The 23,950-nt window shown below is 37.4% G+C and overlaps 1 protein-coding gene across 1 annotated transcript in view; it reads left to right on the top strand.

The window, feature by feature from the left end:
- Positions 1-23,950, top strand: part of grik2 (glutamate receptor, ionotropic, kainate 2) — a 245,140-nt gene that overhangs the window by 169,432 nt on the left and 51,758 nt on the right. Inside the window, exons 11-14 of the mRNA XM_048152799.1 lie at positions 3,670-3,876; positions 9,101-9,324; positions 18,414-18,532; positions 22,982-23,199. Of these exons, the coding sequence (XP_048008756.1) occupies positions 3,670-3,876; positions 9,101-9,324; positions 18,414-18,532; positions 22,982-23,199 (768 nt within the window). The remainder of the gene's footprint in view (positions 1-3,669; positions 3,877-9,100; positions 9,325-18,413; positions 18,533-22,981; positions 23,200-23,950) is intronic.

Raw genomic sequence — 23,950 nt, forward strand, 5'->3', positions numbered from 1 at the left:
TGAAAATGTAATGCATCTCCTGCTATTTTTCCATGAAATGTTTCACAAGTACTTCAAAGCATTCCAGAGCATTTTCAGATATTAAAATGCATCTTTTTCAGAGTTGTGGGAAGCTGTCCTACCCATCAGCCACTGCAGCTTTCTGACCTTGAATGATCTGCTTTCTGTTTGGCGTAAACATGCGTACACGCACAGAGACAAGCTTTCAAGTATACGCTCTCTCACTCACTGTCTTTCATCACAAATTGACATTTCATTTGGAAGGAGAGAGGAGACAACAAGTAATAGAAAAAGACAATGCTAAAGGATGCATTTTAAGATTGATCAAAAATAATTGTAAAATCACTGAACTAATTAAAATCCCATTTGCAAAATGTCACTCTTCTGAGCGACACGTTGGCTGTGCAGACTGGTAGATCTCGCAGATGTTTGAGTTCGGCACTCTAAATGAAACCCAGCTGAATGTAAAACCATTCACAAACAAAAGCCAAATGGAAAAGAAAGCCGCAGCGCTCAGTGAGTATAAGTCAGTGCTACGTGTGTTTAAAAAGCTCAGACGGTTATGAAATGTTATCGCTCACTGTGAGCAACCCTCTCCAACTTCGGCACTGTTTCCATGGAAATACACACATGTACAAACATTGCTCAAGCACAAAGAGCTCAACGGGGTTATTTGACACAGCTTTCGGCCAATGAAAATTTGATCTGAACGCTACAGGCCTGAAGGAGTGTGCGGTCAGTGTTCATAAACTAAAGGTAGCTCTGACTGAGCTGGAAGCAACACAGGTTCCCGGTCTGCCAGACCGCTAACATCTCAGAGCTCTAATGTAAAAGCTCTTATTGGCCGTTTTGATTTAGATCTCATGCACCATGAATGCTAGAGCGGCTCCGAATTTAGTGAAGCAGAATTCATGAGCAGACTTGCGTAGATGAAACATGAAAGTACGTTTTTACATTGCACAAAAGAAATTGTGACTGGTGCATAGAAAACTCTCAGTCAAGATGCTATGCGGTTGCTAAGGGTTTTCACCTTGTTGCTAAGAGTGTTCGATAAGGCATTGATATGAAGTTACCGAGAATGGGTTTCCATGCATCCAAGCCTCACATCACCAAGTACAAAGAGAATAATAATATGAGTAATAATAATAGAAGCACTTTCCTTATTAAACACCACTTATTATTATTTATTTTTATCAACACTATAACACTGAAAATAAAGATAGATGTGTTCTGAATGAGACTTTGAATCTAAATAGTGCGTTCCTATGAACCTGCACACAGCAGTGAAAAAAAAAAAAAAAAAAATCTGATGGCAAAGCAAGGTTTTGTGTCAACTTCTTTTTAAAAAGACACCAATAGGATATAAGCACTTGGGTTATGTATCTGAACCTAGCATTCCAAACACACTACATGGACAAAAGTATTGGGACACCTGACCATTACATCAACAGGGACTTTAATGACATAGAGTTGGTCCCCCCTTTGCAGCTATAAAACAGCTTCAACTGTTCTGGGAAGGCTTTCCAAAAGATTTTGGAGTGTAGAGCATTTGTGAAGTCAGGCACTGATGTTGGGCGAGAAGGCCTGGGTCACGATTTACACTCCATTTCATCCCAAAAGTGTTCGATATGGTTGAGGTCAGGGTTCTGTGTGGGCCAGTTAAAGAGTTAGTTCATCCAAAAATGAAAATTATTCCATGATTTACTCACCCTTAAGCCATCCTAGGTGTATATGACTATTTTCTTCCAGACAAACACAATCAGTTATATAAAAAAAATATTTTGGCTCTTCCAAGCATTATAATGGTAGTGAATAGCACTTGAGATTTTGAAGCCCAAAAAAGTGCATCAATCAATCATAAAAGTAATCCATACAACTCCAGGGGGTTAATAAAGGCCTTCTGAAGCCTCTGACCCGATGCATGGCATAGGATGTAGGAGTATCGTAAGCTTAGATGCCTTTCTGACTGTGGAAAATCTAGCAGGGATAACATTTTTTAGAACTGACTTATTGCAAATGTGGCATCCTCTCACAGTATCATTCAAAATGACCCAATTTTTCAAAATGTTTGTAAATGCAGATTGCATGGGTGCTTGATTTTATACACCTGATTAAAAGACCTGAAAATAATTAAGAAGTGCATCCAAATACTTTTGTCCATATAGTGTAGATGTGAATAACAGCTGTTGATATTGTTACTACATGGAAGATGTAAAATAAAGTGCAATTGCTTACAAAACAAAAGGGTTTAAGATGGGATCATTACAGTTGTTATTATTTGATATGTCAAAACTTAATGCCTTAAGGTATGGACATATTTACCATTGCTATTTGACAGTTTTGCTTGCAAAATCATTTCAGGCAATGCAAATGTCCTTTTTTTTGCACTCAACTTATGGAAAAAAAAGGTGTATGTTGGTCTGTGCTTTCATCAAACATAATATATCAAGTTCTAAAAATTAGAAATAATAATGTATTTTATTTGTTGTTGTTAAAGTCAACATTATCTACGAGCTGTCAAAGCTCCGCCCTCTTCTGGAAAGGGGGCCGGGAGCAGCAGCTCATTTGCATTTAAAGAGAGACACACAAAATCAGCATTTTTTTTCTCTCTCATTTTTTCTCACACCCAAATAGGGTCAAATTTGACAAGCGATAATAAATGATCTGTGGGGTATTTTGAGCTGAAACTTCACAGACACATTCTGGAGACACCAGAGACTGATATTACATCTTGTTAAAGGTGCATTATAGGTCCCCTTTAAAACGGGTAATAACTGTATTACCAGATGGCTTTTATATTTTATGAAAGTGACTGATATCTTTATTGTTAAATGGGCTGTTCTGCATTAAAGCACCTGACTAAGCGACTTGCTTTTTCGTTTCACTCCTGGTGTGATTAGATCTCTCTGCGATTTGAAACGTTCAGTTTGGACAAGCCTTAAGGTGTCTGAACTGACAGTGTTTTCAAAGGTCCGAGAATTTAAGCAAAAATCTGAAAAATAAAACGTTGAAAAAGCAAAAATAGTTTGTACACAGTACACATAATGCGTTGATGCATGAGAAGAACTGTTGTTTCTATGCCGGGCTCCTGCTGTGAACAGGCTGCCTCTCATTGGTTCATTAGGACTGTGAATATGCGGGCGGTAAGCAGCGTGGGGGCGGGAAAGCGCTTATCTCTCTCTGCTGCAGCTCTCCTGGCATGACAAATGTTCCTGAATAGTCTCGCTGGTATAGAAGGATCTGTTCACACCAGCTTCCTGTAGTGTAAACCAGATATCTACATTCTTATTGCCAAGATCAGCTGTCTCATAAATTGCTGATTTGTTGCTCATGCATCACAAGAGTTAACACAATGTTAAAGGGATCGTTCGATCAAAAATGAAAACTGTCATCTTTCACTCACCCTCATTTTGTTCCAAATCAATTCATTGTATATTTTCATAAATAACTGTAACCATCATTAAAATGCATTATGATATTTGCAGATTACTTGTTACATCTGAAATTGCTTCATGTGTTTCAATGCATTATAATTTCTGAAAATTTTGACAATGAATAGATACATATTGTAATGGTTACAGTTATTCAAAAGACCGTACAATGCATTATAAGGTGCATATATCAGACATATTCCAGACAATCAGAGCACAATGTCTTCTCCCTCCACAGGAAGAGCCTTACGTGATGTTCAAGAAGTCAGATAAGCCGTTGTACGGTAACGATCGTTTCGAGGGCTTCTGCATCGACCTGCTGCGAGAGCTGGCTGCTATCCTGGGCTTCACCTATGAGGTGCGACTGGTGGAGGACGGCAAGTACGGAGCGCAGGAAGAGAGCACGGGCCAGTGGAACGGCATGGTCCGAGAACTGATGGACCACGTGAGTCAGACTGCACCCTCCAATACTGTTTTGATTGCACTCAGGTCTGCTCTTTTCCACACAAATTTCTGTACAAACCTGCAAGGTTGAGCAAATCTGGCTCTCTTTCAAATGATAAATGTGAATATATATATATAGACTTGGCCACCACCTCCAAAGATGTTTAATTGGAATTTATATTATGAATAACTGGAATTTGTTGAATAGAAATTCTACATAATAACACAACAGCTTTATAACAAATAATAAGCATTCATCTGACATGTATAGTACACAAATTCAGCTTGTTATATATACACTTTACTATATATTCATATATTTAACATCTATTTAAGTTGTAATAATATTTCACAGTATTACTGTTTTTATTGTGTATCAAAAAATGCATCTTTGGTGAGCATAAGAGAAAAAAAAAAGTCTATTTTAATGTATTTTAAAATGTAATTTATTTCTGTGATTTAAAGCTGTATTTTCAGCATCATTACTCCAGTCTTCAGTGTCACATGATCCTTCAGAAATCATTCTAATATGATGATTTGCTGCTCAAGAAACATTTATGATTATTATCAATGTTGAAAGTGCTGCTTTGTATTTATGTGGGAAACGTGATACATTTTTTTTTTTTTTTTCAGGATTTTTTGATGAACAAAGTTCAGCGAAAAGCATTTGCAATAGGAATATTTAGAAGCATTATAAATGTCTTCACTGTCACTTTTGATCAATTTAATATACCCTTCGCTGAAAAAAAAGTATTAATTTACGTAAGATTGTGTATGATAACATTTTATCATGTTAATTCTTACTGAAAATTTGCATTATTAAAAACTTATATAAGTTATATAAAGTTATTACTTTGAATTTCATTCCATCTTAATTTTGCTAAAATTTGAAGTAGAATTCTGCCTCCTGTTCATTACCTCAATTCAATTTCAAATACATTATTAAGAAATTGCACTGTAATTTATAAGGCGTCCTTAATTCATTTCAGGATGGAGAACAATCCTGACACACTTCCACAATGAAACGAGATACTTTCAGCGTAGAGAGGAAACAGATATGAAAATAAGATTAACTGTGTGTGTGTGTGTGTGTGTGTGTGTGCGCACACAGCAGATGGCATGAAGATGCGATAAAATAAAACTCAAGCACATACTGCCGAGAGGACACAAAGTGAAAAATCTGGCATTAGTTTTCCCCCTATAGAGCTTATTAAGCACACACACATTCACACACATGCACACAGGAGCAAACACTGCCCTTCGATATCCTCATTAGACTCCACAAAGACTACGATAGGAATGAACACATTTCAGAGAAGAGAGCATTTTTCTGCACTCCCTGTGTTCAATAGCAGTATCCATTGCTCCAACCGATATATCAGACATCTCTCTTAGTCACTGCTCCTCAATTGGCCACGGTCGGATCGTCTGGTGTGAAAGCGGAGGGTGTGTGTGTGTTGTCGTAACATTCCCCGGCAAACCCCCCCACAAGACGAGAGCAGGACAGACTGTAATTGGCCTTGACAAGCTTTCAGAGCAGTCTAGAGTTTGCAGTTTGCCAGTACATTGATGTGCTAGAGATAAAAATATCTTGTCAAAGGACTTTAGAAGAAAAAAAGGAAGGTAGCGAGACAACATCTGCTCACTTCTGGCATTAATTTGCCCCCTCTGGGAATAATTATAGACAATCCAATAATTCGAGACAGAAGCCTTTATTTTGACGGAAATTATACCAATTCTACCAGTAAAAGTAGTGAAATTGAACTAAATGTCAGTTTTAGGGGCACAGCCGTCTTAGCTGGTGTCAGTGTTCAGACAGCAGGCCCTCCATCAGTTCTGGAGGAGGCATAACGACTTTACTGTGTCAAAACCGATGTTTCTTTGAAGAATTATTGTACTGGGTATAATCTCACATTCACAATTACACTGTATAAAACCTCTGTTCTGGGCTTGGAAATGTGTAATTTAAATTTTAAGCCTCTAAAATAAGTTTGAGGGCTCAAAACTATAATGTAGGATTGAAAAGAGAGTATACAGTGTAGACCAGGATACTTTGGAGATCATTTGAAGTCATTTGATTACTTTCTGTTTTATTTGGAGCTTGATATAATATATGAAATATATTCATACACTCTAAAAAATGCTGAGTTAAAAACAACCTAAGTTGGGTTGAAAATGGTCAAACCCAGCGAATGGGTTGTTTTAACCCCTCTTTTGATTATTATTGTTGCCTCTAGTAATTATGTGTCTGATTTAATTTAATTTCCAACCTATTTTGGGTTTATTTTAAGCCAGACATATAGTCATTTTTAGTTGGGTTAAATAAAACTGCCCTGCACGTCAGACATTTAACCAAACCACTGGTTTTGTCCATTTTCATCTTGGGTTGTTTTTAACCCAGCATTTTTTAGAGTGTAATATGAATGAATGATAAGATCAGTGTAAAAATAACTTCACAGTTGAGTTTAAAGCAAATGAATGCTTTTTTAAAAAATAAATAAATAAATAAATAATAATAATAATAATACTTTTAATCAGCAAGGATGCATTAAATGGATCAAATGTAACAGTAAAGACATTTATAATGCTATAAAAGACTTCTGTTTCAATTAAATACTGTTTCTTTTTAACTTTCTTTTCATCAAAGAATCCTGATGTGTCTCAATTTCAACAACAATATGAAGCAGCACGACTGTTTTCAGCATTGATAATAATCATAAATGTTTCTTGAGCATCAAATCATCATATCAGAATGATTTCTGAAGGATCATGTGACACTGAAGACTGGAGTAATGATGCTGAAAATTCAGCTTTCATCACAGAAATAAATTAAACTTTACTATATATTCACATAGAAAACAGATATTTAAGTTCTAATAATATTTCACAGTATTACTGTTTTTATTTTGTATCAAATAATGCATCTTTGGTGAGCATAAGAAATTTTGTAAAAAAAATAAACAAATAATAATAAAAAAAAAATCTCACCAACCCCAAACTTTTTAATGGTAGCACATACGAATATACTTGTGAAATGCTACATTGTTGCTTGCCAATCATAATCAACCTGTTATGACACGTTTACACTGGACATGAGTGAAGCATCACATCTGAATTTCTCCCATTATAAACAATTAAACTGCCTGCACAGAAAGCAGAACAGAGTACATAGTTTTCTGCTTGTGTTGGATTTTTAAAATGGTACTGAGAATATACAGGGTATGAGCAGTCCAGCAGCATCTCTACCAGTTGACACATTTCAACCCTCACGTTGTGTATACAGTCATACAGCTTATTGATATGCTAAGAAGACATGGTTTTGATTATTGCAGCTGCGGTTGTCACAGTGATGACAACATCACGCAGGCCACCGAAAACAATTTGAGGGCATGTTGAGTAGTGTTCGTGTAGGCAGGGCCGATTCTAGGCACAAGCAAACTGGGGGGTTGCCTAGAGCGTCATGATCTGCCTTCCGAGCCAGCATCCAATGGAAATGAACCTCATAAGTGACGGATCTGGAACGCTCTCCATAAGCTGCACTTTTAGGCTAAAATGATCAGCATAATTATAGTGCCTACCTTTTGCAACATTATTTGCATTGGGAGTGTGCCTATAAAAGCCTTAAAATGTTTGCCTTGCAGATTTTTTTCCCACCTCAATTTGCAATTTGTCTCAATTTGTCTCCCCAATATAATTTGCATGCAATGACTATATAGACACCACATCTCTCTAAGTAAGTATAGTATCTCTTTAAGTAGTTTTGTTGCTTTTAATGGGAGTGATCTCGTTTGGAGTGTTTCATGTTGTTTCCTTGATGTGCATACACAGTATCGTCATCAATGATTAATTATGGTTTTCAATTTTATTATCAGTATTTATTCAAAACGTTTTATGGAACTTGTAAATGACGTGTGGTAATACATAAATACATGGTCCAACATACTCTCACAGCAGTTTATAACTAGGATTACACTTTATTTTGATGCTCCCCAACAGACATTGTACACACTATAATAAATTTTGCAACTATGTCAACTTATTCTACTAACCGAACCCTAACCTAACAGTCTACTAATACTCCAATGAGAATTACTTGGCATGTACTGTATTTGCAAAGTTACTTATTGTTAGTTGAATGTCTATTGAAATGATGCATAACCATAACAATTTTACGTTTGGGCAAATTGGTGGCGAATTCGAACTATCTGCTTACGCCATACTGATGGTTAGGTTTAGAGTTAGACCTTCATGTTTAATTTTTTTCTAAAAGTTTTAATACAAATTGAATTGTACGAATTCAACGCCAATTTGTTAAAACATAAGTCATGTTTTCCCATGAGATTGACGTGGGTGGTCAATACAGTATTTACATAAATAAAAATGACCAACAACCAATGTTGGGGAAAGTTACTTTTAAAAGTAATGCATTACAATAGTGCGTTAATCTCTAAAAAAAAAGTAACTAATTGTGTTACTTAGTTACTTTTTATGAAAAGTAATGCATTACATTACTTTTGTGTTACTTTTTCTCACCTGGGCTGGGCTTGCTTGTTTGTTTTTTAATAACAACAAAAAAGTTCATTTTTTGGCAAATTTTAAGGCCCTTTCGCAACAAAAGTGAAATGAATAAGCCTCAGGCTGATGAAATGCATATTTACTCCTGTACAGTAATTTTTGCATATTAGTACGGTTGAATTAGATCATTAACGGTCAGCAGCAAAGACATTGGTTAATAAAGTGAGATTAAATACATAAAGTATATTTGTGCAATTTAATATAGTTAACTATATTAAATTCTGAGATTGAATATGTGGTCTAAAAGTTACAGTCTGAGAGACACAGGCTATTTCTGCTTCTGACAGTGAGCCAACGGAGGCAGACCTGTGTAAAACCTTTAACCCCCTTCATTTTCCCTCTTTCATAAGTGCTATTTTCATTTTTTAGTCTAGTTGGGTAGCTGAGAGAGTGGATTCGGTTCAGCGCACCTCCGGTCCCTTAGACCCAGTAAATCATGAAAGGCTTTAGTAAGTGCTGAAACAGTAGCAGGTAAATCAAGGGAGAGAGCGCGAGTCCACGAGAGGGCTTTAAATTTCCTCTTAAACGCTGTGGGGCAGAGTGTGTGATGTGTAAAAGCCCTGTTTTCTTAATTTGATTTCCTCTAAATGCTTCTGCTCGCCCTGATTTACAGCCTATCACTCTTTTCCCTGTGCGTTATTTGTTGGCAGAAAGCTGATCTTGCAGTGGCGCCCCTGGCCATAACGTACGTGCGGGAGAAGGTCATCGACTTTTCCAAACCGTTCCTGACGCTGGGGATAAGTATACTGTACCGCAAGCCCAACGGCACCAACCCGGGGGTGTTCTCCTTTCTCAACCCCCTGTCCCCCGACATCTGGATGTATATTCTGCTCGCTTACTTGGGTGTCAGTTGTGTGCTGTTTGTCATAGCCAGGTAACATACCAGCCACATATATAGACATAACCCCACGTCATGACCTCATCTCATTGACTTTTTGTTTCAAACTAAAGCAGTGCACTTTTAGATTTAACGTTAGTGGCCTCGAAGGAGTAGTTCACCTAAGAACTCGCCCTTATGTCGTTCAAAATCTGTATGAATTTTACGTGGAATGCGTAAGGTGAATTGTTCACCTCTTTTCCGTTTTTATCAAAGTTAAAGTAAAAGTAGCTTTGTGTAAGGAATGGATTTGTAATATACTTTTAAGATACTGTTCTGGTGCTTTTTTGTCATTTTGAGGGTTTGACAGCCTCTTCTCCATTCATTTTTATTGGAATTTCCGGCTTCGGTTATTCTTCAGAAATTCACTTTTCATCTTCCATGGAAGTTTGACAGAGTTGGAACGACATGAGCATGAGGAAATGATGACAAGGAATGGGTTAACTATTTCTTTGAGAATTCTGAATGCCACTCACAATATTTACATGATGAAACGTCATAAGATTCAGCTGTAAAAATGATGGTGTGAATAGGAGTTGAGGCTTTCATTTGAGAGAGTGAAACATAAACATGCACGAGAGAGGAACTTTAAGGGTTGCTTTGGTATTCCTGTCTTGACGGCGAGGAGCTACAGCATGTGCCTCTCATCTGATAAAGCACGATAGCACAAACCACATAAACAAAGATGCGAAAACACAGTTTCAATACAGTATGTGTGTGAAAGACAGAAAGCAGGTATGCGGGAGTGTTCAAGCGTGTGTGTGAGTGAGATTGAGGCATTTTCTGGTGTGAAATGCAGCCCTCCCTCCCCATCCCTCGCTGTCCCTACTGTGTCTAGTTTGTATCCTTTCTTTTCTGACTGGGTTTTTCCACATCCTGCTTCACATTTGGCAATCTCAAAACTGACAGTTCATGTTTTTTTTGTTTTTTTTCTTATTGCTCCCAAATTCGCAGATGTAGCATGCCAAATTTACTGCATCCGAGTCAAAAACTGCAAACATCTCTTGCTTTATGGAGGCTGTACAAATGTAGGGTGACATCCAGTTATGACGTTTTGATTACACATTATGATGTCAAAACTAAAAAGTAAAAATTAAACATGCGCATATTAATTGTTCACAATAAGATCTATAACATGCATTCAGAAAACAGATGTGAAAACGGTGAATTTTCATTTCATGCTGACTTTAACAGTCTTGCATTTTAATTTCTGAATCCACGAAAGCACATCTTTTTAATTTTTGCAGACTTATAAAAACCATAAGCAACAGTGACATAAAAAGATTAATTGCATGACCCTTTCATGAGAATTTTTATAAAGGCTACACATAAAGGCAGCAGTATATACAGTATATAAAAGTAGCAGTAGCAATAAGTGCAAATACAATAGTTGTTAGATGCTATTTATACTTATAAATAGTGCCAGATACTATTTGCACCTCAGTATTGCTGCAGGATGCAATAATTACATAGAGTGTTAATGATTATATTTATTAAAATGATTAAATGGATATATTCCTACACTTACCCCTGACAGTGCCCAATAAATACTTTATTATTAAACACGCGTTAGGCACTTTATTTCCGCTTTTCTTCATTTTTATTGAAAATAAATGCCTTTCCGATCTGATATGTGATGGGAAACGGAAGAAGAGTAAGTTTGACGAAAGGCAGATTTGAACTCGGGTCGATGACGTCAAAAGCGACTTCCACGCACCATACTCCCTACGGCCAACGGCACTGCAGATGTTGAGTGGTGGGTGTCTTTTTAATCATGTGTGGCCCAACCAGACATTGGTGGGTGGAGTAAATGTAAAAAGCCTTTGCCGTACATAAATACTGCCACAAAAAAATGAAGGATCCCTGAGTGAAATCTCCTTGTCGGGAGTGGGACTCACATGTCAATTTTTTAAGCCTCTGTCTCAAAAGAGGTACTGGTTGATGATTAAAATATCAGAAATTAAACTACTACCCATCCATCCCATAATTACAAAATGCAACTGGCCTCTTCTTTCACTACGCTTCCATTAGAAATGCATTGTATTTGACATTTTGTATGTACTTTTTGAAACCGAGGTATGAGTCGAAATGATGTTCTAGGGTAATCGACAGCTTATGTACTTATAATAGACCCAGAATTGTCCTTGAAATGCTGCACTGCAGTGCATTCTTAGAATAAATGACTGAGATCAGTTTTTTAATCATACAAAACCATTTTCATTTGCATTGGGTCTTTCCATTGGTCCTCATTTGAAGCACGGTGGGGATAAATCCACAGAAAAGGCCTTATTTTAACCCTAAAACTCTTGGGTGGACTGCATTCAGCTGAGAGTTTTATGGTTAATGCACTTGTGCTTTATAAATGTTACTGGCAATATGATCACACAAGTTTATAACAAGCTACAACTGCCATCTAAGTTGGTTCAGAATATGCACCTTTCACCTTATAACTGCACTAATGTTAACGCTGGGTAAGTGTTCACCTTTCCATTTCCCAACTAGAGCACAAATAACAAGCACACAAATCAACGGCATGTTTTCACAGAAACACACAGCAGAGAAGACCTAACACAAGATCGTATTACTGTGTGTTTATGTGTTTGTCTCTTTGTACACATTTCTTTATGTGTGCATGTGCGACTGCTTTTGTGTGTGCCCTTTAAAGCCGGTATATGCAGCAAACATGTCTGCGTGTGAGAGAGAAAGACAGAGCGAGAGAGAAAGAGATCACAGGGTGACATAATGGGGACTGGTGGAGGGTTTCCTAAGGCTTATTCTCACCATGCAGTATTTAGAAACCTTCCTTCTGGGCACAGTATGAAAGTCAAATATTTATCCTCCTCTCAGAATCTGTAATGCATATCAGCGGTTGTTTTTGTTCCTGTTGTCTTTCTTTCCTTACAAAGTTTCTTCGTCACCTGCTTTCGCAGAAAAGAGAAGCAGCTGAGGAGGACTGAATTGTTAAAGAGTTAGGGATGCGATACCGGTGCTGATTAAAATGCTTCAATACCAACGACCAATGCTACACACCATGTGTAAAGTGTTTGTGTCGAGACAACTGTCAACAGAGCAAACAGAGAGCATAATGGAGATATCAGAGAAGCATTGAAGCAAATGTATTAACGGAATATTAAATATTCACATATAGCAAAACGCTGAGTGGATTGAATGCACAACGGCACAGATATATCCGAAATAAAGATAATTACAACTTTTTATTTCACAATTCTGACTTGTTTTCTCATAATTGCGAGGAAAAAACCCCGCAAACATCTGAAGCGTGCACTCAGAAAGCCTATTAAATTGAGTTCTCTTTCACGTCTTCTTGCGCCTGAACGGACAAATTCCCAAAAAATGCCCATATCGCCTGTATCGGCGAGAAGAAACACGGTTGATTATGTCTTAAGTGAATGTAAACAGTTGAGAAAGAAAACACGTTTGTTATAGTATGTTGGATATGTGCAGCTCTTAAAGTGACAGCAGCCTAATAAACCTGCTGCTGTCTTTGTTCTTAATGTTCATCTAACAGCAAATGCCAAAAATAAAATCACCCACAGCTCTGGACCGCATGATCAATCCATATTTAATTTATGCATAGTGAAATCTACGCAGTGTTATTTTAAATTTGATTCAGTTTCTGTACCTGAAAATTGTGATGTTTCACTGGTATCTCATTTGAACCACTGACCCAACCTGACCAATAGAAAAAAAGAAAAGGAAGAAAAAAAAAAAAAAAAAATCCTTATCATTGAGCCTTTCTGGAGCAGCTCTAAATATTCACTGTGCTAATAAATGAAAGTTAAAATATGATAGAGCAATAGAATGAACAGTGAAACTAACAGAAGCAATACAATACATATTAACAGGCATAATTAGGCATGAAAATCACTGAAGGAAATATCTATTTGCTAAATGAGTTAAACCAACTAATTTGATTTATATCCTTTTTAATCATTTTTCATAAATTAATCTTTTTAAATGATGTATTTATTTATTTATTTATTTTAATGTTACAAATGCAGTGAATATACAGGTATTGACACTCTATATCAGCAGGTACCAAAAATGAAAGTGTCAGTATCTGACAGTATCTTTATCCCTAAAAAGAGTTAGACATACTTATCATGCTGATTCTAATCTATTGCCATAAAACATAGCTGATGCAATACTCATTTGTTTAAATGCTGCATCTGATTCTAATGCTTCAAATAAATCATTTTTTAGTTCATCTGACAATGATGTGAAAACATATTCTTATCAAAGGCAAGTTTATCTCACTATTCCATAATATATACAGTGGGAGCAATAAATCTTGCAGATATGTATTATATTTTATTTATTAATTAAAGTTTCCAACCAATTTTAATTCTATAATCTGCTGAGGGAAACAAATGCAAGAGAATTTGTTCTGGACCTGATCTTATCCATCATGGATTGTAATTTTTTTTAAGTTAAAATACATAATATTATTTGCAGATTCCTTGTTACAGCTGAAATTGGTTGTTTGTCATGTGTTTTAATGCATTTTACTTTCTAAAGGTGTAACAATGAATAGATAAGTATTATAACTGTGGTTACAATTATTCATGAGATCATACAATGCATTATACAGTAAGTGCATTACAATGCATAATTTGTGCATTAAAGATAATTGCATTATATGTAAAGGCTTTAAGTAAAGTGTTACCCAATGGTAACTATTACATACATATTGTTTATGAAAAAGAAATGAGGATTAAATGTACTAAAAATATAATAAATGTACTATAAAGTATTAAAAATACAGCAGCAGAAATCACAAAACTTGGCAAATATGTTAAATGTGATTACATTGATCATATTTAAATAATGTAATTTGTTAAATACAACAAAATCAATCTATTAAATCCATGAATTCAATGGATACTCAATGAACCAAGAAGGATTCAAAGATATTTGAGATACATTTCAGATGCTGTCAGTATGTCCGTATTGTATTTTCGTGTTTATACAAACAAATGGCTCAGGTCCCTCCTGTAATGTCAGTGATCTTGGAAATGTAGATTTTTTTTATTTTTTATTATTGTCTGCCAGGCAAAAATTATAAATCAAATCTTTTAGAACGTATCCTTAACAAGCAGAATGATTTCCTGTATTGCTCATATCTGCAGGATTACGCAACAGAGTTTAATTCCAAAGGGTGAGATTTTAGAAGAAATCCCTAAACAAAAGTACGCAAGTAATGCGTGTCTTAGTAAACATCACTAATGAACCATTGTCCTTACTGCAGTGAGAAATCCAAAGCATGCAAAAGGAAGGATATGTGCTCCTCACAGGATGAGTAATGCCTTCACCAGTCTGGGCAAGTGCTTATCAGATCCCGCTCATTTCCAGGTGGAATATGCTTCTAAATGGGCTGCACTTAGGATGATTTAACAGACTGCTGTGTGGGGCTGACTAGATAATTAACTCCGAGTCTGGGAGGGAAGAGGATGGAAAGAAGGCACTGAAAATGTATTTTTCTCTTGTTTTACAGTACAAATATTTAAGATGCATGTACCTGAGAAGCTGTATAAGATTATAAGACAAATATATTTTAATATTAGAATACATATATTTTCTTACCTATTGCCTTTTTTTCTTTCTTTTTCTAAGCATAAACCTTTTGTTTAATAACAACAAATGCACATTTGATACGCATATTTCTAAGGCCCCAAATTAACAGCATATATGTAAAATCTGCACATTTTACTACACGCCTGCTGTCATCTGATTGATAGTTTGTATTTTTTAGCAAGTAAAAGGCCTTTTAGTTTAATTGTAAAAACGTCCACCTTCAGGTCCTGGTTCACATGCTCTAAAAATGGTTGTTTAAACCCAAAATTGGGCAATATGGGGGAACCTGATCGTTTTTTTAATCCATATTTGATCCAAATTTGTGTTGAAACAACCCAGCATTTTTTAGCAAGTAAGAGTAAGAATATCTTTTATATCATTAGTAATATTTCAAGATATTTCAGTTAAAATTCTGAAAATCCATGAGTGTCTTCTGCATCCTGTTATTTCAAAAGAGGTCATGCTTGGCACTGGAATACTATAGGATGTTACAGACCTCTCCTAAGACCGAAAATCCAGTAAGACTATGCTGAACAAGCAGCCAGTCTCTGAAATCTATGGTAGTGCATTGATTAGCAATGCATCCTTGTGTAGCATCCTTATTGAACTGCATGTTAGCTAGACAACATGACCTCAACCCACGATGCTAAACGCAGCTGCACAGCAACGCTATTTAAATATGTCAGTCTCCCAGATCTGACGTGACTGTTATCAGGTGCGTGATCGGTCCCGCGCACAACGACTTTCTGAAAAACCAACCCCCATTGTTCTTTCCCGGGGCATCAATGTTTCCTCAGCCTTCGTTTATCTCTTCATGTTGACCTTGCTCAAAATTTTCCCTCTGCGGCGCAGATGACCGGAGATAACAGAAGGTCAGTATAATTGGATCAAACTGACAGCTAACGGGCGACTGACGCTTCCCGTAGCAGCAGGTTAAGCCGCGTCTCACGCAGACTGAGGCTGTTCGTCGCCTCTCTCCTCTGCTGGCACGCTCCAGCCGATGACAGCCATCCGTGTTAGATTTGCCGTTAGTAATTGGCTTTACACAACATGATTGTGTGAACTTGCACAAAGACCCTTTGCGTGAGAGGTCTGGGGCAGCAGTCTTTGCAAGATTATGGTCTGTATGTACTCAGACTTGCATCACAAATAGTGAACGAACGACTAGATCAACTAAATCATGTCTCTGTTCTAGTGAGTCTACAGCCTACATAGGCAGGTAGCATCTTAACCTCATCTCATAAGAACTTGAATGCATACGTACTGTATGCAATATTTACAAGTAAGTTCTGATCAGCAGGTTTTGGAGAAGAACTTATATGAGAATGTTTTGTTGACTGTTTTTTATTAGTTTGATGCAGACGTTGAGCTATTTAAAGAGCACAGCAATCATTTTCAGATTGCTCCAGCACTTGATGAATCTTGCTCATAGTCTCATAGATGCAGAATGTGTTGTGCGCTCTACTATTAGTCTCTGAAAGTCAGTAATTTCTGTTTCCATTTCAGAGTTCTGAACGGAGAATTAAAAAATAGCTGAGACAAATAATCTCCTTGGTATCTGATTGCCTAACTCTTGAAAAGCCTGTAGATGCTTTTTTATCCCACCACTTCAGCACAAACTGAATTGGGTCACAATGCCTAATTGTCGTCCAATCAACCTTTACTAATGTAATGCCACTTATATTTAGCTGGAGTAAATGAGAAGTCTCAATGCAGGAGAGAGATGGCACAGAACGAGGCATCGGGATGTGGAGATGATGGGATGGATTAGATCTTCTGCATTGGGCATCTAAATTAATGAATCATTTTTAAATGAATATTCAGGGTTAACTACAAGTTAAGTTATTTGGACAGCATCTGTGACTGCAAATTACCACAAAAATGATTCTGACTTCTGAACAGAATTCACTCAAAGTGCCTGAGACATTGCCGGTTAAGGCCTGCTCACCCTGAATGTGAGACGGAGCACATCCTAAAGGTCTGTTCACAGCAGTACCAACTGTTTGTCAGGATTAATGAAGGCCAAATACACTCCCATACAATATGTCAGTCTTCCAGATCTCAGATTGCAAACTGACCTTCAGCTGGTCTGTCATCCTGTATCTTTAAGGTTAAATGTATGTGCATATGTTCAAACAAATGATTGAACCCAGATGATTTTTGTTAACACTTTATTTTGTGACGTAGTTACATGTTACTACATGCACTTACTATAGTAATAACACTATGCATATTACAAGTAACTAACCCTAAACCAAACCTTAAACCTGTCACTCTATAGTAAGTACATGTAGTTAGTTAATGTTCCTCAGTACTTATTGAAGTAATTACAATGTAACTATGTCACCTTAAAATAAAGTGTAACCTGCTTTTTTATGCCAGGATATGAGGTACAGTGATTTATACAAATGCATAAACGTAAACACAAAACAATGTAAACCAATAAGATAAAGTCATGTATAAATTATATAAAACATGACATTTTTTAGAATGAATCCAATGGCTCAGTCTCAGCAGCTTTTGAATATGTTTAAGTCCATAAAGTGTGAGAAAAATATTACACTATTTTGTTCAGCGTTTGCACTTAACGTGTGATTTGACACAGTTTGAAAACAAGTAAACTGCTGTCAGTACAATGATCTTTACTAATTTGCAGGATTGTAAAGCAGAAAATATTAAAAATGCATAAAAAAAAAAAAAATACAAATACACATTGTTTATTGCAAATCATTTAAATATCTAAAAACACATTCTTATACTTTAATGTTGATAGTAAAATTGAACACATAGCAAAGTTTAATATCATAAATGAGTGTGTTTTCACACATGTGTGTAGGTGCATATCTGTCAACTAATTGTTTTTGTTTGTTTTGTGGGACTTAATTTGTATTTAACCTGGGATATACATTTAATTTTAACCTGGGTTGCTCATATGCATTGATAATTAAGCTTGCCTTTGATATAAATATGTTTTTTGAGTTTTCTTGGAATTAAAAAAAAAAAAAGGTGATTGGAATAAACATAAACAGCTCTAACCAACATCTAACTATCACAAACCTAACTTATTTAGTTGTTACAGAGAAAAAAAAGTTTAAACCATTTGATAAGACAGACGGTAATACACTGTAAAAAAGAAAATTTTGAGTTCATTGAAATAAAAAAAAATAAAAATGTTAATACAATGAAGGCAATTGGTTTAATCAACAGAAACTCGAGATATGATATCTGAACCACTTTAATTATCTAAGTTGATTTGACAAAATAAAAAGTTGTTTTGATAACAAATCATGAAAATATATTTTTACAGTGTAGATTCTTCAAGAGAATTTGTATTTTTTCCTGAATCTTGATATCTAATGAACTGATGATTATGCTAACCTGTCTCTTTCTCCTTGTGTCTCTATAGGTTGACTGCCTTTCCTTCATGTTTCCTTCTATGTGCCATATCACTTGGACTAAAATGTGTCTGTGTTCTGTGTCGCTCATCACAGGTTTAGCCCCTACGAATGGTATAACCCCCACCCGTGCAACCCTGACTCGGACGTGGTGGAAAACAATTTCACCCTGCTAAATAGTTTCTGGTTCGGAGTTGGAGCTCTCATGCAGCAAGGTAGACGCCTCTGCCTGCCCCTCATAGCACACATCCCACTCTTTTGCTGGGGGTCCCAACTTGCTCTTGTCAGGCCCACTATGATGCATGGGTGCCTCTGTGCATGTAGTTCTAGAAGCAAATTGGTTGCTGGCCAATGGTATGAATGGGGCTGTGTGGGACTTGAAAGTGTTTATTGGTGGGTGTTCGGTAGAGCAGTGGTTCCCAAACTTTGTAGAGTGCCGTACCCCCTCAGGCATTTAACATCCTTCTGTGTACTCCATCTCTAACACTCGGACTGCAGTCACACCTTTTTCCATAAAGGGTTAGGGTTAGGTTTCCCCCCCTAAAATTGATTTACAAGTGCACTTTTTACCTTTATAAAGGCAAAGTTTTTCTAACCCTATTAAATGTATGTTGTGTTTTATGTCATATTGTTAAATTTCCATTCATTGTATTATTAATATAATAAAGCAATAAATTATGGTAAAAACAAAGTGATAATTTGAAATATTAGACTAAATCCACCAGTAGGTGTGGTCACTGTCTTATTGAGTGAGCCATCGAGTCATTCATTCATTCAGCAATGAAGCAAGTGGCTGTATTTTTGGCTGCGTCCGAAAGCTTAAAATGCTGCCTTCAAAGGATGCATACCAAGGTAGAAAGGCATCAAGGCATGTCCGAACCCAATGTTAGTTTCACTTTCTGTCTCCTGAGATACCTTCATCCGATTATTTTTTTGAAGGAAGCATTGATATATCCTTATGCTACTAAGCTGCTGTTACGCTGCCTTAGAAGTCTGTTTGAAATCACTTTCATTAGGTACCTTCGTATGCAAACGCTGCCTGCAAAGTCATGTTTGACTTGAAGCGGCACTGCACAGATCGATTGAACTCGTGACTCCTTACTAAACCACTTCACCAGAAATCCCGCACTGCAGGTAATTTCATTGGTTACAGTGACGGGTAGGTTTAGGGATCAGTGTTTGGTGTAGGCAATCAGTACTGTGATTGACATGACCAATAAAATCTTAAGAATCGGCTGCAGGGTGGCATGGGCCTGGCTTCTGACGTCACACTTGGATGTGGGCCGGGTTGGATGTCCACTTCTTAAAGCACAGATTTGTTCACTAGCGAAAGACCACTGTGTGTTGCTTGGAGATGCACAACAATTCTGCTTCGGCTTTCTTTGGGAACTATTATTTAATTGCAAATAGAACAACAATATTGACAGTACTTTGTTTAAAATGTAGACTACATCACTAAATATTACCTTTTAGTTTGTTGTGTAAAATCAGTGTCACATTTGCAATCATGTGGATATTTGGGAAAACTGCATTCATGCTCGTATAATATATTATCAACATTAAAAACAATAAGTCAGGATATGTTTCTGTATAGAAGAGATTTTGAGTCTTAAATCGATCTATGTGCTCAGTCTGTGTCTATATTTGTTTTTTTTTATTCTAGTAAGTGCAAAACCCCCACCTTTAAAGGTACATTGTAAGACAGTAATGTAGCGTGAAGGCAGCATACTCTGCACCCTCTCATGTGTATGCTGCTTGTGTGGATGCAGTCAGTTTTGACCGCAAATGATGAAGTAATTTGATTGTCATGTATTTGTCCATTTACGGCACTACCATTTTCCCGTTTTTACACTAGAGATGACATTTTGCCTGTTAGAAATACATGCACAGTTTTAATGTTATTTTAAGTTGGGGTAGAATTATATGAACAGTAAAACTCAGCATTTTTCCCCCTCTGTCACCTCACGAACCGTTAGGGGTTTGCGTACCCTAGTTTGGGAACCACTGGGGTAGAGGGTCAGAGGTTCATTAGTTGCATGCTGAAGTTTCCCATAACCACTTTTCTCTTCGCTCATCAGGGTTATGAGCAGGTAAGTCCAATTTCATGTGCAAAAAATGGCAGAATGACACAAAGACAAATTCTTGGTCATGTCCTGTGTCTTACACTGCCATGTGTGTTCTTGACTTCTAACCATAATCCTAACAAATCCTGATGCCACATCTTCTCAACTGCTGGATGCAGATGTTTGCGATTGAGAAAGGCCTATGATGAATGAAGGATAACATCACATGTATCCTGCATGCCATTGTGTTGCATCAGACTAGCAAAATAAGATTTGGTTGAGAAATGAGAGACACCAGGCCCTTGTTTGCAAAGTAGCATGGGTAATGTTTGAATCTGCACTGCATCCATCAAATGGAATGATTTACATCCAGGATTGGATTGCAATGTAACATTTGCATTGTGAGTCTTTGTGAAATCTACATTGTTAAAGAGAACACTTGAGGACTGGCTGAAACCAGCGACCAGCTGTTTGCAATGTAGACAGCATGGATATTTGTCTTGACATGGGATGTCAGAAGTTTAAAAACATTGCAGATATTATGAATAGTTGCATAGCTGTTCTAGTTGGTGGAGCAATCTGTCTGGTTATTTTTTATATTAAAGAAAACTAAAAGATTTGCAGGGCCATGTGCAGTCAGCCTCCAACTAGAGCAAAAGTCTTCACCCCTGCTCCTGGAGACTCACTGTCCTGTAAAGTTCATTTCCAAACTGCTTCAACAACTGCTTGTATTCAAGCAATCCTGAAGAGCTTTATTTGCTGCAGGTGCATTTGATTAGGGTTGGACCTAAACTCCGCAGGACAGTGAGCCTCCAGGAGTAGAGCTAGGGTTAGGGTTAAGGTTGATGACCTCTGAACTAGAAGGACAATTGATCTCAACCACATGAGAATGAACAATAACAGATCTGCAATGCCCTAAGATGGTTGACTAAATGTGTGGGTTCATCAATGCACGTCTTGCACCAAGAGCAGGTAACCTACTGAACCCCACATGTGATTGGCACTGAGAAGAATTGTTTCCTCTGTAAGCAAAGGTCATTAAAAGTTAGCTATGTGTTTGGATCACTGTGAAAATTGAGGGATTATTTTCTGTTCTAAACGAATTTTCCGAAGGCATCACCCAATAAAAACATAATTTTAGGGTGTCATTGGGTCTGTCTTGTGTTCAGGTTCCTCTGTGAGTTTGGAAGAGAAGATGTGGCATTAGGCTGAGGGCAAAATGAGCAGGGTTTGTGTATGATGACTGTATGCATGTCTATTGATGAGTGTGTAACACTACACTGTAGAGAGGCTCCCCTGCCCATGGCTTGTCAGCCCCGAGAAAACTGTGGGATGGCGTGCTTGGTCATGACGTTACCTTGGGTACATGACAGTCAGCCCCAACCAGGTTATATAAGGTCACCCTGACCTAATGGTCCAGCATGGTGATACTTTAAAAATGACAACATTTATTTCTTCTTCGGATGGTTTTCGGTTAATAATTTTACACTGTTTTGACACGACTGTTTGCTTCTTTAAAAAGTGGTTGTGGGCGCCAAGGCACCTTTTCCGCTATTGATTTTGCTAAGTCATGTTTAAAGGTGAAGTGGGTAATATATGCACCTCTAGTTTCTCAGACTCTCCTTCCAACCTGCGCCTAACCTCTTGCTTGGATAAACAGGTATTCCTGTCCAAAACTCAAGCCATTTTTTTAAGCCACATGTCGGAGTGCCACAGTGTTTGAACTTAGAAAGTCAGCCTATGGTCGATGAATGGTTTGGATATAGTTGTCTCTGTGAATGGGATAGGAGAATGTCCTTCAGCATTGGAAAAAATACACACCTCACCTTTAACAAATGAACTGCTAGTGTAGGTAAGGTAAAAGTGATTTTTCTTTCCTGTTTCAATGGCTGTTCAGGCTGTCTGGTAGCTAGAGTTATATATCCAAACTCTGGACTTGATTGACAGGTCACTAGAGCATTACCAGTCTGTTGAGGCCTGATTTAAACTCACGTTTGCAGTTCAATTGTAATTCATGTAACGGCTAATCTTTTTGACAGTCCATTGTGTTTTGCCATGGACTCAGTATGTCAGATCAAAGCTTACAATGACTCATAGAACTTGAGAAGAGGTGCCAGTTATTTCCCTGTGCTCTAGTCCTCTGACATCTCCAAGTACAACTAGTTATTGCCCCTACTTTTTAATTAATTTCCCCAAACATGACCATGGTGACAACTTGATTAAGCGATAACAGAAAATTATACTTAGGTTGTGACATAAAATGGCTCTTCATTTTGGCTTTTACCCACAAGCCAAATGGATTGAAGAGTGTAGGGCAATTCAAAGACGGAAGCAAATTATGAGCCCTTTATGCTTTAATACAAAAATGAGAGTCTGTAATCTAATTAAATTTGGCCACATAAATTCTCATGAAGCATAAATGAATTCCCACCTTCACTGTGGTTGACTTTGGCGTATTTAGTTAGCATGGATATATCATCCCAGCCTTTCCCTGCAACTAGCTCTTGTGTCCGGACTAGGTTAGATCTATGCATCTGGTGCTGGTCCTCACATTGAAACCACTACTTTACCCTGACTACTATCTCTGCTCCTCTCCACTAGGATCTGAGCTCATGCCCAAAGCCCTTTCCACCAGGATAGTAGGAGGAATCTGGTGGTTTTTTACCCTAATCATCATCTCCTCCTATACGGCCAACCTAGCCGCCTTCCTCACCGTGGAGAGAATGGAATCTCCGATTGACTCGGCTGATGACCTGGCCAAGCAGACCAAGATTGAGTATGGAGTGGTGGAGGATGGTGCTACAATGACCTTCTTTAAGGTAAGTCTGTCATATCACATGCAACATAGTTAATATCAAGCTCTACATATTGTTTTTTCCACCGAAGTACCAATTCCCAAACTGTTCAGTGCATTTCCAACACCTGAAAGGAGGTTCCGGGCCATTCAAATCCAGACTTAAAAATTTGCAGGTCTTAAACGGAGCTGGATAGTGGGGTCAGAGAAATGTAATAATGTTGCACTACATTGCTCTACATGTCTAAATATGTGCATGAGAAAGAGACCGGCATGCCAGACTGCTAGTGAATCAGTGGTCTCCGTTTCAGTATCTCTCCACAAGGACAGAAGAGAGAACCGGCAGTTTATATGAGAGAATGTACCACATAAGGATGAAGCATAACCGGATCGCCCTGTGACGTCCACCGGGTTTATTTTTGCAATAATGACCAGCTAACTGTACGTTTTCCTTCACTAATTTGATTTGATTTTAAACATTGTTAATTGATTACAGCTTTACTAATTGAGTCACCAGGAAGGTCAATGACAGGCTAGTATTTTTAATATTGTTTTGTGCATCTGGTGGAGAGACCTTTGCCAGTCGGGTGGTCTGGCACATTGAATAGTGGTGTCACATGGATTATGTGAATCTGATTTGCTTTGAGGACAGCACTGTTATTATCCCGCTAGTGAGAAATGTCATGATGCTTTTGAATTGCTAAACTATTTTACTGATAATATCGTCAGAGCAGCGCTGATAATGTACTGTACTGTACGTGTGTGCGTTTGAGTGG

This window comes from Megalobrama amblycephala, linkage group LG13, assembly GCF_018812025.1.
Source record: "Megalobrama amblycephala isolate DHTTF-2021 linkage group LG13, ASM1881202v1, whole genome shotgun sequence".
NCBI lineage: Eukaryota > Metazoa > Chordata > Actinopteri > Cypriniformes > Xenocyprididae > Megalobrama > Megalobrama amblycephala.